Genomic DNA, 13,965 nt, shown 5'->3' on the forward strand with positions numbered 1-13,965 from the left:
AAATAGAGTTGGTAGCCCTTTAAAAGTTTCTGTATGACCATCAGAGGATGCAGGCTTCCCAGCATTGGAACCGACTGCTGCCAATATGATCCAATGAGCAAGCCCGTGTCTCAAACACACACGAGCTTGCTGCTGTGTAATCAGGTTCAATTGACCACAAGGTCACCCATAACATCTGGGCCCACTGTGGTTACCACAAGGGAAGGAATAAAGCCAGGCCCACAGCAATTCCTCTCCCTAAACTGGAGTATCACCTAAACATTCTTGACTTAAAAATGAATTTGTGTAGTTTGCCTTTCAACGTTTTACAGCTACTCAATAATATTCTAGTGATTCAAGTGATGGTTATTGAAGTAAAATCATTTTTAAAAAATTTATTTTATTATCATTTTACTCACTGTATTCATAATTTCACTTACAATGTGTTTCTGCATACACCACACTTCAAATCCCAAGTTTTGAAAAGAATAAAACCACCACTATTATTGATCTACACCTGCAAGTACTATGCATCTGTGTGAATGTATCTGTGACCAACAAAGAAATAAGTGGCATTGATTCTGGTAATTATACACACTGCCAGGCTCAGAAAATACTTGTGGATTTCACAAAGATCAATTTCATTGAAGATTCTTCTGGCATAGTTCAAAGGCTGTTTCAATATTCAGACTCACATAACATATATTGCATAATACAAAAAAAAACAAGTTTCACTTTTATGCCTTTGTTTCTATGCAAAACTTAAAAAGGTTTGAATTATATTTGAACAGATAAAATTTTAAAAAACTAATGGTATTTTATATGAAAGAAAGCAAAAAATGTTCTTTTAAAATTATTTACAGGTCTTTTCATGTTTCTGAGATAGGTAAACTTAATTTTTTTTAAAAAGTAATGATGTTACCTGCTTGAACTTCAATTCAAAATTATCTGGTCATTTCAAATGGCATACCTTGATCAAATGGCTTGTTAGGATTCCAGCTTCTGAAATAATCATCCTAAAAGAAAAAAGAGGAATTTAAAAATCAACAATTTCCTAATAATTTACTCTATCATGATATTTTCTTAGGATCTTTAAAAGACAAACAGTACAGGTAAATAAAACATGTCTATGTAATGACATAATTAACTTCTAAATAGTTGTAGATTTCACTTCAGCATTAGACTGCTAAATCAGGAGTGCTATCCATTTGGTGAATCATCACCTTGCCGTGCTGGAAAGGCTTGTGTAATTTGATGATCCCTTCAGTGATGCAGTCAGGAGCTGGTAAGGTCAGGTGGGTTATGGTCAGTCAAAATGGAAAAAGTCCTCAATGACAGAGCAGATGAGGAAAGACTGTTTTGGCTAAACGCAAGTTGCATTGAGTGTTTTGAAGGGAATCTTGCCACAAGGTCCACAGAGATACTTCACTGTATCTTACCAAATGCACCTCATTAACTACCTTGCGTAACCCAATGGCATCCCTCATGCCCGGCTCTAGTCAAATCTTACCACATGCCATTTCTGGGACAACACTGGATAACAGGTTGGCATCTCTTGCACCTGCAACAACTTTAAAAGCACACTGTGCACCCGGACAAGCACTGTTCGTCTGGAGCAGACCTGTACTGTTCCTGACATGTTGCCAAGGTATGACAGACTGGGGGAAATTGATGCCTGTATTGCGAGCAGCAACCTGGTGACATGGTGGACAGGGTGATGCAAAGGTGAGGCATCGCCTTCCCACAGGATTGCACCAGGTGTCCTTGTCCAATCTGCCAGCATCTTCTCTCTGATACCTCACATCTACTCTATCTTTGCTACTGTACTCACTTTGCAACAAGGCTCACACTCCACCACTCTCACTGTTGTCTGCAACATCTTCCCTCACTCATTGTCATCCACTCAACCACCGACAACACTAACCCCGTGTGCCCTCTCGCTGCCTACTCACTTGCTTGGGCCAACTCACCATCTGCACCCAAAGTAACAGCTGTGCCATCCACACTAATCTCCCTTAATATTTGCCTCTCTTTCATTTCAGGAGGGTGACAGTTCCCAAAACGGCAGAAAGAGTCAAGGCAGGTGGTGGGCAGCCTGATCCCTTGCCCCTTATGATGTTAGGACCTTGATGCCAACTGCCCTGAGAGACTGACTGACTGGTACTGGAGGTTGCTGTTTACTTACGGTGCCAGGGCCCCCTGGCCAACAGACATCTCTCTTGAATTCAGTGAGGACCGGTGTTAACCACAAGAAGCTTTCACGTCTGCCCTAAATGGCACAGCAGTATTATCAGCCTGGTATCTCTGGCTTAGGGGGCAAAGAGCAAAAACGGCAAAGCAAGACAAGCATGGAAGAGATGTTGTGACAATCCCAGGTAGGCTCAGCATGAGTGAGCGTTATGACAGGAAATGAACAGGCTGGAGGTGCAGTCTGGTCCAGTTCATGTGTGTCTCTGAATGCACAGCGTCCTTGCTGCAGCATTACAATGAGAGTTGCCAGCGCAGCCCAAGATGCAGCACTGAAGTGCAGCAGTACAGTGTGAGTGAATTGGAGATGTGCCATGGGAATCATAGAGGCTGGCCTATATCAGTTGCACCATCAAATGGACATGGGGTGCGTGTGGCTCATGCCCATGGAGCATGCCCTGAGATAGTCATGCTCATGTCCAACGTGGTAGTCCTTTGTAAGAAGCAGCAAGATGAAGTCACCAGTTACTCACTCTGACCTCTATGTTGAGAATTCTCGATGTCCAGTTTGTATCGCACATTTAGTAAGATAGGTAGCTGAATATTAATGAGGCAAGCTGGGCCATCAACAAGGAATTTAGCAAGCTATAACACCCCTTAATTGGCAACTCACTGCTCCTTAGATGGGCAAAAGTAGAAATGATGCTCCGAGCAGCTCATGAGTTGAGATAGTCCTCACTGAATTTCTTGTCTGATTCTTCCATCAATCTCACCAGAGCCCACATCGCTCAGAGCCCTGTAAGATTCCATCCTGTGTGTCTCACCAGCTCAAAATTGGGAGAAGGCTGCAGTTGCAAGGTCAGGCATATCACCGAAAACTGACACCATCCGGTCAAATTTGTGTGAACAATGACTGTGGCCCAATGTTCCCGCGCTAAACAAAATCATTCACAGTCTTCTACCAGAGTCCATTTGCTAGGTCCTGTGGATGATAAATTGTCCGTGGGAACAGTGGGGGCTGTGAACTCAGGTGCCTGTAGTCATAAATCTGCATACAAGTGACAGATGCATGAAAGTTGTTGGACAGTGGTATCTTTAGACTGCAGCATCTGTGACTGAGAATCATCTGCTCAACCTAAATGGAAGAGGACCAGAAAAGGGACCCTACAAAAGTGGTTGGTCCCACTTTCTAGTGACTGGAGTCTCTTGTGGAGTCACCATCTTTGTGGTGAAAGAATGAAAACACTAAAATTTGGAATCTTGAATATTAGAATACTCAGAAAATTTTATGGGAGAGTGTCTAGAAAGAAAAAACAACTATAATTGCATCAGCTACCAGTACTCCAGTGAGACCTGCTTTCCTCGGAAGGGGCAGTTGAAGGAACATAAAAGGGGCGTATATTTTACTGGAAAAATGACCTTTGTCACCACAGAGTTGACTATCCTGAAATAGGATTTTTAACGCACTGCCATATCTCCTCAATTGTAAAAGTGAAAGAACCATGACACTCCACCAGCTCCGTCGCAATCAATATGCTACCATTGTCAGTGCTTATTCACTGACCTTCAACTCCAATGAGGATGATAAGGAAAAATTCTACCCTGACTTGATGTAGTTTTCACTGTTATCTGAAAAGAAGGAAAGACCATCCTTCTGAGGGACTTTAATAGCAGGGTTGGCCTTGACTTGAATGTCTGGAACAGAACCATGGGGAAAAAAAAGGTTGGAAAAAGCCAATACAAATGGCGTCCTCCTACTGATGACTTTTGCTCAGAATGGTTTCATTCAAACACTCTATATTCTCACTCAGTCACCAAAATTTGGATCAAACTCTTCTGCCAGACAGATGAATATAAAACTGCATGGAAGCATCCAGAGGCAAAGGATCAGATACTCCTTGATCATCTGGAAAATCTGCGCACATCCAACTCAATTCCAGAACAGGAGGATCAAAAATAAGCCAGGTGTAACAGGACCTGTACGTATGTCATTGTCAGTAAGACTGATGATGAAAACAATGCTGGAAGAGGTGACGGCCAAAAACCAAAATGAGCAGCTTTCATTGCCTGAGAAAATAAGCCAAGGTTGCAAGCCAAGAAGGCAGCATCCCAAATGCTCAACCCAAAGCTCTAAGACAAAGTGTTATGATAAATGTCATGTGGTGGGAAGAGAAAGCCCAAGAGATCCAATTATATGCTCACCATCATGATATGCAAGACTTCTTTGGAGTTATTAGGACCATCTATTGATGAAAGACAAATGAACAAAATCCATTTTGCTCACAGGATGGTGCTTCTTTTCTTAAAGATGACAATATCATCTGTCAATACTGGAAAAACATATTTGGAATGATTCCTTCATTGTGAACCCAAAGTGACAACAACCACTCTCCAGACTATTGCCTGGTACTTTGTGATAGAATCCATGGGTGAACCAACATCAGAGGGAGAGCAGAACTTTGAAACAGATGAAAAATAACAAAGCCTGTCACATTGACAGTATTCCAGCTGAGATTTTCAAAGTTATTGGACTTTGCTCATGTCAAGACTCATAAATTTGGAAAGAAAAATAATTAACTATTGGAATGTCAGGAATGCGACAATTGTAATGATTTTCGAGGTGAAAAACTGTACTTTGGAAATTCTCAAGCTAATTCCCTCTTGTCCACAGCATGGAAAATCCTGAAATCCATTCTCCTGAATAATCTTCCTTGAGCTGGGGATATCCTCCCAAACACAAAGTATAGATTTTGATCTTCCAGAGAAAGCTCAAGCGTCATCTTTGGTGCCCAACAAATGCAAGAAAAATTCCAAGAACACCGACAGGAATTCTTCATTGTATCCTTCGATCTGACCAAAACATTTGACTCAATAAACTGCGAGCCTATGTGGGTTGTACTCCCAAGATTTGCAAATCCAAGAAATGTCTCTCCAACCCTGCAACTGCTTCTGAATGATACGAGTGCAACTGTCAGTACAGCGGTAGTGGTGGAGAACATGATGTTGGGTATCCTGGATTCAGAAGTTGGACTTTATATCAACAAGGCCATTCTTTGGTCCCTCCATTGCTACTGCCATAATGAGATGCTTCTGTGACAAATAGATGAGTTCAAGTCGGTTTTCTTTCTCTTGTTGGTTGCCTCACTATTTGGCACTGGTCTAGTCTAACAGATATGATCTTTAGGACTCAGCCATCTTCATCAGCAATGGTACTATCAAGTTATTCTTAGTGATAGACACTGAAATTCCCAAAATACACTCTGTGCCTTTGTAACTTTTGATGTTTCTCCCAAGTAGTGTTCAAAATGGAAGAGTATTGATTAATTAGTTGAGGAAAGTATACTAGTTGGTAATCAGTAGGATTCCTTGTCCATGTTGAGTCTAATGCCATGAGATTTTAAGAGGTTACAGCACTCCTAAAGCAACATCCCCCTGACTATATTTACCACCTGTAGCGGTTCTGTCCAGCTAATGGGACAATACATACACAGGGATGGTTATAGCGGCTATTCACTTCATCAAAGGCCAGCTGCCTCTGGAATATTAAATATTGCCGAGATGGGAATATTTTTTAAAATTAAGCTGCCAAAATTAAGCTGAATATCATAGACATACGTGACCTACAGTATGTAGAAGACTGTAGTGTAGTTGCTCACTTTACACCCAATTTGCAAGTCACTCAATTTGTTTTTCAATTATGCATACAAGAGACTTGGCCTACTCTTGCATGTTGCCAAAACTGAACTGCATCAACCCACACCTGGTCAACCAAATATTCCAGCACCTCCTAAACATGTTCTGAGAGAAACTCAAGGCTATGTTGAGCATTCGTGACATCTTAACATCTACTTCTTGCAGAGGCCACAGGTGACAAGAAGATACGCCACTGGAGCTGTGCTTCTCTTTGACAAATTATAACAAGGAGTGTTTAACAACCAGACCTTTACATGTCAACAAAAGTCCTACTGTATATTGTGGTTATTGGCACTACACTCCCGTGTAGCAGTGAGATCTGTACTGAGAATCAGAAACACACAAGGTGATAAAGAAATGTCATCATTAAGCCTCTGCCACACTGTCAGTATTCAGTGGGATGGCTGTCAAACAAATGTTGCAATCCTTCTTGTAACCAGCTCCACAAGTATTCAGGCAATACTCCTAAAAAACAATCAACTTTGATAGATTGAACACTGGGTCTGGCTGGCTAAAAATCATCTTCATTGCCAGGCCCTCCTTTTCCAACACTCAAATATTTTCCAACTCTCAAAAGCAGAGAGGGTGAAGTCTATGGAGAGAGAAAGATGAACTTTTGAAGCTGTTTCAGTTTTAGCAATATCAATTCAATATTAATTTGTTCAGTATTTTATCATTTATACAATTTGTTCAGTAATTTATTCTGTAATCCAAGATGGTGCCAAAACATGGCGATGTTATGCACTTTTCACTGTACCTAGGTACAAGTGACAATATAATCCAAGAAAATATAGCCAATAAAGATAAATAGATGGGCAATGTTCTAGGAGAGGATAAAGGAAGCACTCTGAAGCTCTACTTAAAGTGTGGCGGTAATGACATTAATAACTGGGAGGAGCTTGCCACCAATCGTTCAAAATGGTGACAACTTGTCCTTTAAACTGCATCACGTTTTGAGTCACAACATCTTAATGATGAGGCAGAGTGGTGGCAGAAAACGAAAAAAAATTGAAGTAAATCCTGCAATCTGGATCCCACTACCTTGTGGGACATCTTGCCCCTTTGTGCCTAAGAATCCGTGGGTCAGGAATTGCCTTGTTCATTCATAGGAGGACCCATGACAGAAAGATGCAAACCTGAATAGATATCACCTGAAATTGAGGAAAGGTCAATGACTAAAGTAGGAGGATGAGCTTCCTGAAAAATGACAATTATATATACAAACAATGTGACCAGTTCTCAAGTACTAGAACTAACTAAAGTGTGTGGTCCACTGATCTCTTTACATTAAACAATATTGAATCTTCTAAATGTTAAAACAGATTAATAATTCTTTCATAAAGAAGTGTTCTTTTTATTGCATTTAGAGGAACTACAAATATGGCAATAACATAAAACAAAAGACTACAGATGCTGGCAATACTGGTGGCACAGTGGCTCAGTGGTTAGCACTGCTGCCTCACAGGGCTAGGAACCTAGGTTTGATTCCGCCCTCCGGCAACTGTCTGTGTGGACTTTGCACATTCTCCCTGTTCTGCGTGGGTTTCGTCCGAATGCTCCAGTTTCCTCCCAGAGTCCAAAGATGTGCAGGTTAAGTGGATTGGCTGTGCTAAGTTGCCCATAGTGTCCTGGGATTTGCAGACAGGGTGGGTTAGCCATGGGAAATGCAAGGTTACAGGGATAGAGTTGGTCTAGGTGGGAGGCATTTCGGAGGTCAGTGTGGACTTGATGGGCCGAATGGCCCGCTTCCACACTGTAGGGATTCTGTGAGAAAGACAGAAATTGCTGGTGAAACTTGATAGATTTGGCAGCATCCAGGGAAAGAAAGCACAGTCAACATTTCAAATCCAACTTTTCATTTCAAGTCATATAAGAATATGACAAGCAGTTGACTGACTACTATTCAGAGTATGCAGTCCCAGTCTTTACAAAGCTCAATGTCGCAACAAAAACAGATAATGACCAAGTAGAATGTAATTTTGATGCCCTGAAAATTATCTTTCTACCTAACCTTTTGCTTTGTCAACAAAATACGAAATGTCAAAATTGCAACACATTTAGGAATCATCCGAAATTGTCAAAGACAGAGCAGAAAGCTTCCTGAGGAGGCATCATTAAATGATATACACAATTAAATATATCTGAAATTAAATTTAAACTCTCTAGACTTAGTGGTTTGGAAGGGAGATGGCAGTAAAATGATACCTTAAGCTTGGCTAAATGTTCAGTCTGGGACTGCAGGTCTGTCCTCTATATTGTGCTCCCACTCAATTTGAGGACACAGGTTCACGGAATTCAGAGCGACACAAGAACAAACACTCAGCAAAACTCTGTGTGGAATGAACTTCCAGAAGATGGATGTGGGTACAGTTGAAACATTTGAAAGACGTTTGGATAAGTACACAAGGAAGAAATGTTTATAGGGATATTGGCCAAGAGCAGGCAGGAGGGACTAGTTTAGTTTGGGATTATTTTCGGCATGGACTGGTTGGACTGAAGGGTCTGTTTTTGTGCTATATGACTCTATGACTCTATGAAAGCACGAGTGAAAGTGCTCTGTTAATTCTACAGCACATATCCCAAGGGCAGAAGCAGGTATTGTTAGTTGAGTTGCAAGTTCAAATGATCACTCTCATCTGCACCAAACCAAGAGTTGAAGAATCCAAATAACCAACAGACTAGTAACCATTTTCATATCTTTCAAAATATCACAGGATTTCAGCAGTAGATGAGATGAACATGTGCACTAATTTAAATTACCTTGTTTCTGAGCTGTGTGAGCAGGCAATATAGTTATAGCTCATTACACGCACCATTCTCCAACATAGATTCAATCCTAAACTACTTGGTACAGTGTAAAAGGCAATTGAACATGACAATAGCACCAATATAAGCAGAACGTATGCAATCAGTATAACACTTAAAGTAATAAGAATTGTCATCAAAAAAAATTCAAAATTTCATGGCAATATTCAATTTTAGAAAAGGTAATTTATAAGCTTCTCATGAATGCATTAAGTATCCTGTGTATTTTTAATAAATACTTGAACTCCAGAAAAAGTTGTGAGGTTGACACATACTGCACTACCTATCAAAAATCAAATAGATATGAAGTTCAAAAAAGGTACAAACCTCTACTTCCTGTATCGGTAAGCAAAACAAAACACAGGAAAAAGAAAGTGTTACAATATTAGAACAAATGCAGGTATTATGAATCATAGAATGTCAAAATACAGGATATCATTGAGCCCATCATGCCTGTACTGTCTCTTTGAAAGAGCAATTCAAATTAGTCCCACCTCCCCACTGTTTCTCAGAAAATCTTCTCTCTTTAAAGAATTTATCCAATTTATTTGAAAGTATTCAATCTACGTCAATCATCCTTTCAGACAGTGAATTCTGGATTACAATAAATCACTTTCCTTTTGTAGTTTTGCATGTCAGCTCTGGTTCTTTTACCAATTATGTCACATCTGTGTCCTCTAGTCACCAACCCATCTGAAACAATTTCTTTTTATTTACTCTCATCAAAACCTTCTTTCTCTAGTCTTTCCATATAACTGATGCCTTTCATCCCTAATAACATTCTAACAAATGTGCTCTGCAACTTCTCTAAGGCACTGGCATCTTTCCTGAAGTGTGATGCCCAGAATTGGCCACAATTTTTTAGGTTGGGCCTAACTGATACTTTACAAAGGTTAATATTATCTCCTTTTTTCTGAACTCACGCCAATCATTATAGAGACAGAATTGCTGTATGCTTTCTTAACCGTCATCTCAAATTGTCTTGCTAACTTCAAAGTCTTGACTGCATACCCTCAGGTCTCTATGCTCCTGTACCCCTTTTTAAAGTTGAGCCATTTAGCTTATATTACCTCTGCTTATTTTTCCTATGCTTCTCTGTTTTGAGATTTTTTTTAAATCCAGGTTTAAACGGAAAATGCTTCTGTACAGCATTGTTGTTGCTAGGATCAGTAACATTATGATCACATTTCTTAGAGCAGGAATCCTGTCATAGCTACAAGTTTATCATAATAGAGTGGAAAAATAGAGGTTGATCTACACTCCCACTCTTCCATACCTTGTTTCCATTTCCAAGGAAGTATCTGGCACAGCATCTGATTTGACTGCCACTTATCCTGTCTATATTGCCAGAAACAAGGGATGAGGAAGCAATTCCAATTCAGCTGCTTGCAGAACTATTCAGACATAAATATCACAATGAAGCATGCTTAAATCTACTCTGATTTACTGTTTAAAATAACTGGTTCAAATAGAATTAGCTTAACAAAGCATCAGATTTTGTTAACAAAATATGCAGACATTTTACAAAATATTTTACCAAGCACCAAGAAAGAGAAAATCGGCTAAAGGTTCCAGATCCTACTGATTATTCAGTATTCTTAAATGGGTAGCACATGAACCATTTTGGAGACCTGTTCCATTGTTTTTTTTTATCTTCTGTTTGCTTTCTCTATCTTCCCTATTTCCCAGTGGCTGGTTATACTCGGAAATGTGTACATTTGCAGAATGATAACTATCCTCTCTGCAATGTGCCTCACTGTTTGTATTGCTTGAATTGTGAATGCAAGAATTGTTATTTGGACCATAAGACCATAAGGTATTGGAGCAAAATTAGGCCATTTGGCCTATCGGGTCTGTTCCGCCATTCCGTCACGGCTGATATATTTCTCAGCCCCATTCTCCTGCCTTCTCCCCGTAACCTTTGATCCCCTTACCGATCAAGAGCTTATCTATTTCTGTCTTAAATAAGCTCAATAACTTGCCCTCTACAGCTCTCTGTGGCAATGAATTCCACAGATTAATCACCCACTGGCTGAAGAAATTAACCCAGACTTCCAATGTTTAATAGTAATCAGAAAAGGGAAGGAAATTTTATGAGAGCTGGGATGTGTACAGTTTGGCTTTTCACAGCTACAGTGAGAATGCCACAATTATTGATGAAATGACAATTTGCAATCAGCAAAGAGGCTTAATTTGACGACCCTGCAAACCATCACCCAACTACGCAGGCCTGATATATCAGGAATCATTCTTTTATTTCCTCATGAGACTCCCTATAGGAAGACAGGAAACTGTTCCACAATTTTTAAAAGCAAGGGAGAGGGGTATGCTCAAAGGAACTACTAGACTGTATAATTACTCGATATTCTTCAGATGCATTCAAATATTTATGGATCGCACAGGAAGCCACATGGTTTGAAACTGTCTACAGGCAACAAGCTTCTCCTTCAAACCAAAGCCAATTTTGTCAGAGCAGCTAGGATAGCAGAAATGTTGACTATGGTGGTAATACACCACCCTTCCTACTCCTGGGCAGCTGTTCTGTTTAACACTATTTTCTGAAAGAGAAGAGAAAATAAGAAAAGAAACTATCTGAAATGTAATTTTCCCCTTTGTTATGATCCCAGCTTAAGTTATTACAGAAAACGTCAAATCCCAGACTGAAATCTGGCTTGATAGATCATATTTTATATTTCTTTCGTTTTAATGAGGTGGTCTTTTGCTGAAACTTAAACACATAATATTGCAGCTTTGGTTTAACAATAAAACTGAAGTTTATTATGCAAAAGAAATGAAGATAAAATAGAATAAACTAAACTCTTTACAAATGCTAAAAATTTAAGGATTTTAAAACAGATGGTAAAACCACTATCCCATTAATTCCAACATCTCATTACATTACTCAAATACCAGAGAGAATGCCTTTCTCTAATCCACATCGGATTTGATTTATCTGTAGCTTCCATTCACAGCTGTGAGAATCGGATAGCCTCTTCCTTGGTTAAGTTTATACTTTTTCAGCTTCAAATAACCCCTTTTTGGGTTTTAACCAAATACTTCTGATCTGGAACTCTTAAACTACACTCCTTACACTGAGGTAACTGATTTATTACAATTCTAAACTACTTGATCTCTTGCTAAGGAGCAACTGCTGTACATATCCAGCTTCAACTAAGAACCCTGCGTGACTGTCCAAAGTGAAACTTAAAACAAAACTTTTTTCAAGTTACTGCATTTACCCAAGCCTCCAACACATTCCAGAATCTTATACCTGAAAGCTTAATGTACTACATCATTCATTTTGTTTGCTCATAAACTCAACCGAAACAAAAAAATTCCCAAAACTCTGTCTCTCAGGCTGTTTTAAAAGACGTTGCCATGGCCACAGGAATCATTAAACCCCTTCAGACACACAGAAAACCCATAAGCCACTAGTTCAAATTCAAACATGCAGACTGTAAACTGAATGGTGATAAAGTATATAAATCAGACACCTCTCAAATGCAACTTAGCTCAGAAAACCAAAATAAGATGAGGCAAAGCAGGGGAACAGATCAGCATTCAAAAACAATAACTGCAAAAACTAAACAGAAAATTAAGAAAGAGAAATTAAAAGATAAATTACTGCAAAGACTATAAAGGGATAAAAACCTATTTAAAATGGCTAATTAAATAGGGAAGGCAATATTATATGAAAATGAATAAATTTGTCCTCAGGTTAAACTCTTCACTTACTTGGCAAAGTAATATAGAGTTTGTACTTTAAGTATTTCAGTCCTTTCTGCACCTTAGTTATTGACATCATCACCAATGTGTGCTTCAAATTAATATATCAACTGAAACAGAATTAAACGACTATTATGCTACTGACCTGCCTTTATACAAATTGTCAATTCATCTAATTAAAAATATTCTGATGAAGCTTGTTGGTTAGAACACTGTCTTTTCAAATTTTCTGCCCATTTCAAATTTATCTCAAATTGCTGAGTGGAAGTTCCTGTGTGCTGATTGTAAGGATTCTGACAGTTCATGTTTAGTACTTCATGTACTTCCAGCTAGGGGAAAGCAGCAGCTTGCAGTCGTTCCCTTATGTTCCAGCAGCATTTTAGAAAACTTAATGTGTTGTAAAGAACATTGGGATGTCCGAAAGCCATGAAAGGTGCTGTGTAAATATATTTGTTTTCCTTTCTTTTCGGTCTGGTGGTAAAAAAAGAACATTTTCTATTGACTTGGAATCATTAGCATTCTGCAGTTGGTACAAGGAGAGAAGGTTCAAATAACTATTTTGATACGCTAGACAAAGATGGGGTAACATGGATAAGACTCTCCAAGAATGAACTACAGAAGCACTGAAGGTTTGTGACATTATTTTTAGCCACAGCTAAAACTGACAAGCAAAATCACAAAATCTTTGTAAAATGGTTTGTAAGGCATTAAGTAACTTGAACTTAATAAGTTTATTTTTAGCCAGGAATGAACTGATTGGCTACTTCAAATATCTGTCAATTTGCAATTTGCAATTACTGAGAGCTAGGTAACTTTACTTATTGCTCAAAGTCATATTCATATTGTGAGAAAGACTTTTTTGGTATTAAAACCAATAACAGCACTGGTTTTGCCACTCCTATAATGCTGCTACGAATTCAACACAGCTCAATATTTTCATCATATATCAATTTATTAAAAAGATACTCAAAGATTTCCTACCAGCTTCAGAAACCCATTGTTGCAGATCAACACTTATTATTATTGGTATATATTTATGCATTGACCAGAAAATTAATCTCTCACACATCATTGCTTTCTAAGCAAATAGAAAAAAAAACTTTCCCACTAGTTTACTGCAAATTAAAAATGTTCCAATTTCAAATAAATTTGTTTTATTTAATCTTCATAGAAATGTGTTCTTCTAAATTTAAGTAATGAAAGCCATTAAAGAAATAATAAAATTGAGTTAATTATTTAGCCAGATTAGCAAAATCTAGATTACCAACACAAAAAGTAGTATTTGTAAATGGATAATATTTATAAATTGACTGCTAAAAACTTGACATGTCTGTTGAAGATTTCAATATTTAGAATTAAAGGTTACTGGAACAGAATCTCAAGTTTGCCGTTTAATTGTAGTTTCCAAAATTGTACAATTGTTTGAACATAATTCAGAATTTATGATAACTAATGTAATTTTAAAGAGGCCATTTTAATATATCAATTGGTTTGAAAATCTTTACAAGGTACATTTTGCATTATTAGTTCAAATCTGGCTTTCTTCAATTCTCTTCTGAGCATCTCTAAGAGACC

At 38.5% G+C, this 13,965-nt stretch overlaps 1 protein-coding gene across 2 annotated transcripts in view; it reads right to left on the reverse strand.

Annotated features, from left to right (window-relative positions):
* The window catches only part of LOC109929127 (SPARC (osteonectin), cwcv and kazal like domains proteoglycan 1), a 468,013-nt gene that overhangs the window by 315,698 nt on the left and 138,350 nt on the right, over nt 1-13,965 (reverse strand). For both annotated transcript variants that reach the window (XM_048603880.1, XM_048603879.1), the window contains exon 3: nt 950-995. In XM_048603880.1, coding sequence (XP_048459837.1) covers nt 950-995 — 46 coding nt within the window. The remainder of the gene's footprint in view (nt 1-949; nt 996-13,965) is intronic.

This window comes from Rhincodon typus, chromosome 12 (genome assembly GCF_021869965.1).
Source record: "Rhincodon typus isolate 14 chromosome 12, sRhiTyp1.1, whole genome shotgun sequence".
NCBI lineage: Eukaryota > Metazoa > Chordata > Chondrichthyes > Orectolobiformes > Rhincodontidae > Rhincodon > Rhincodon typus.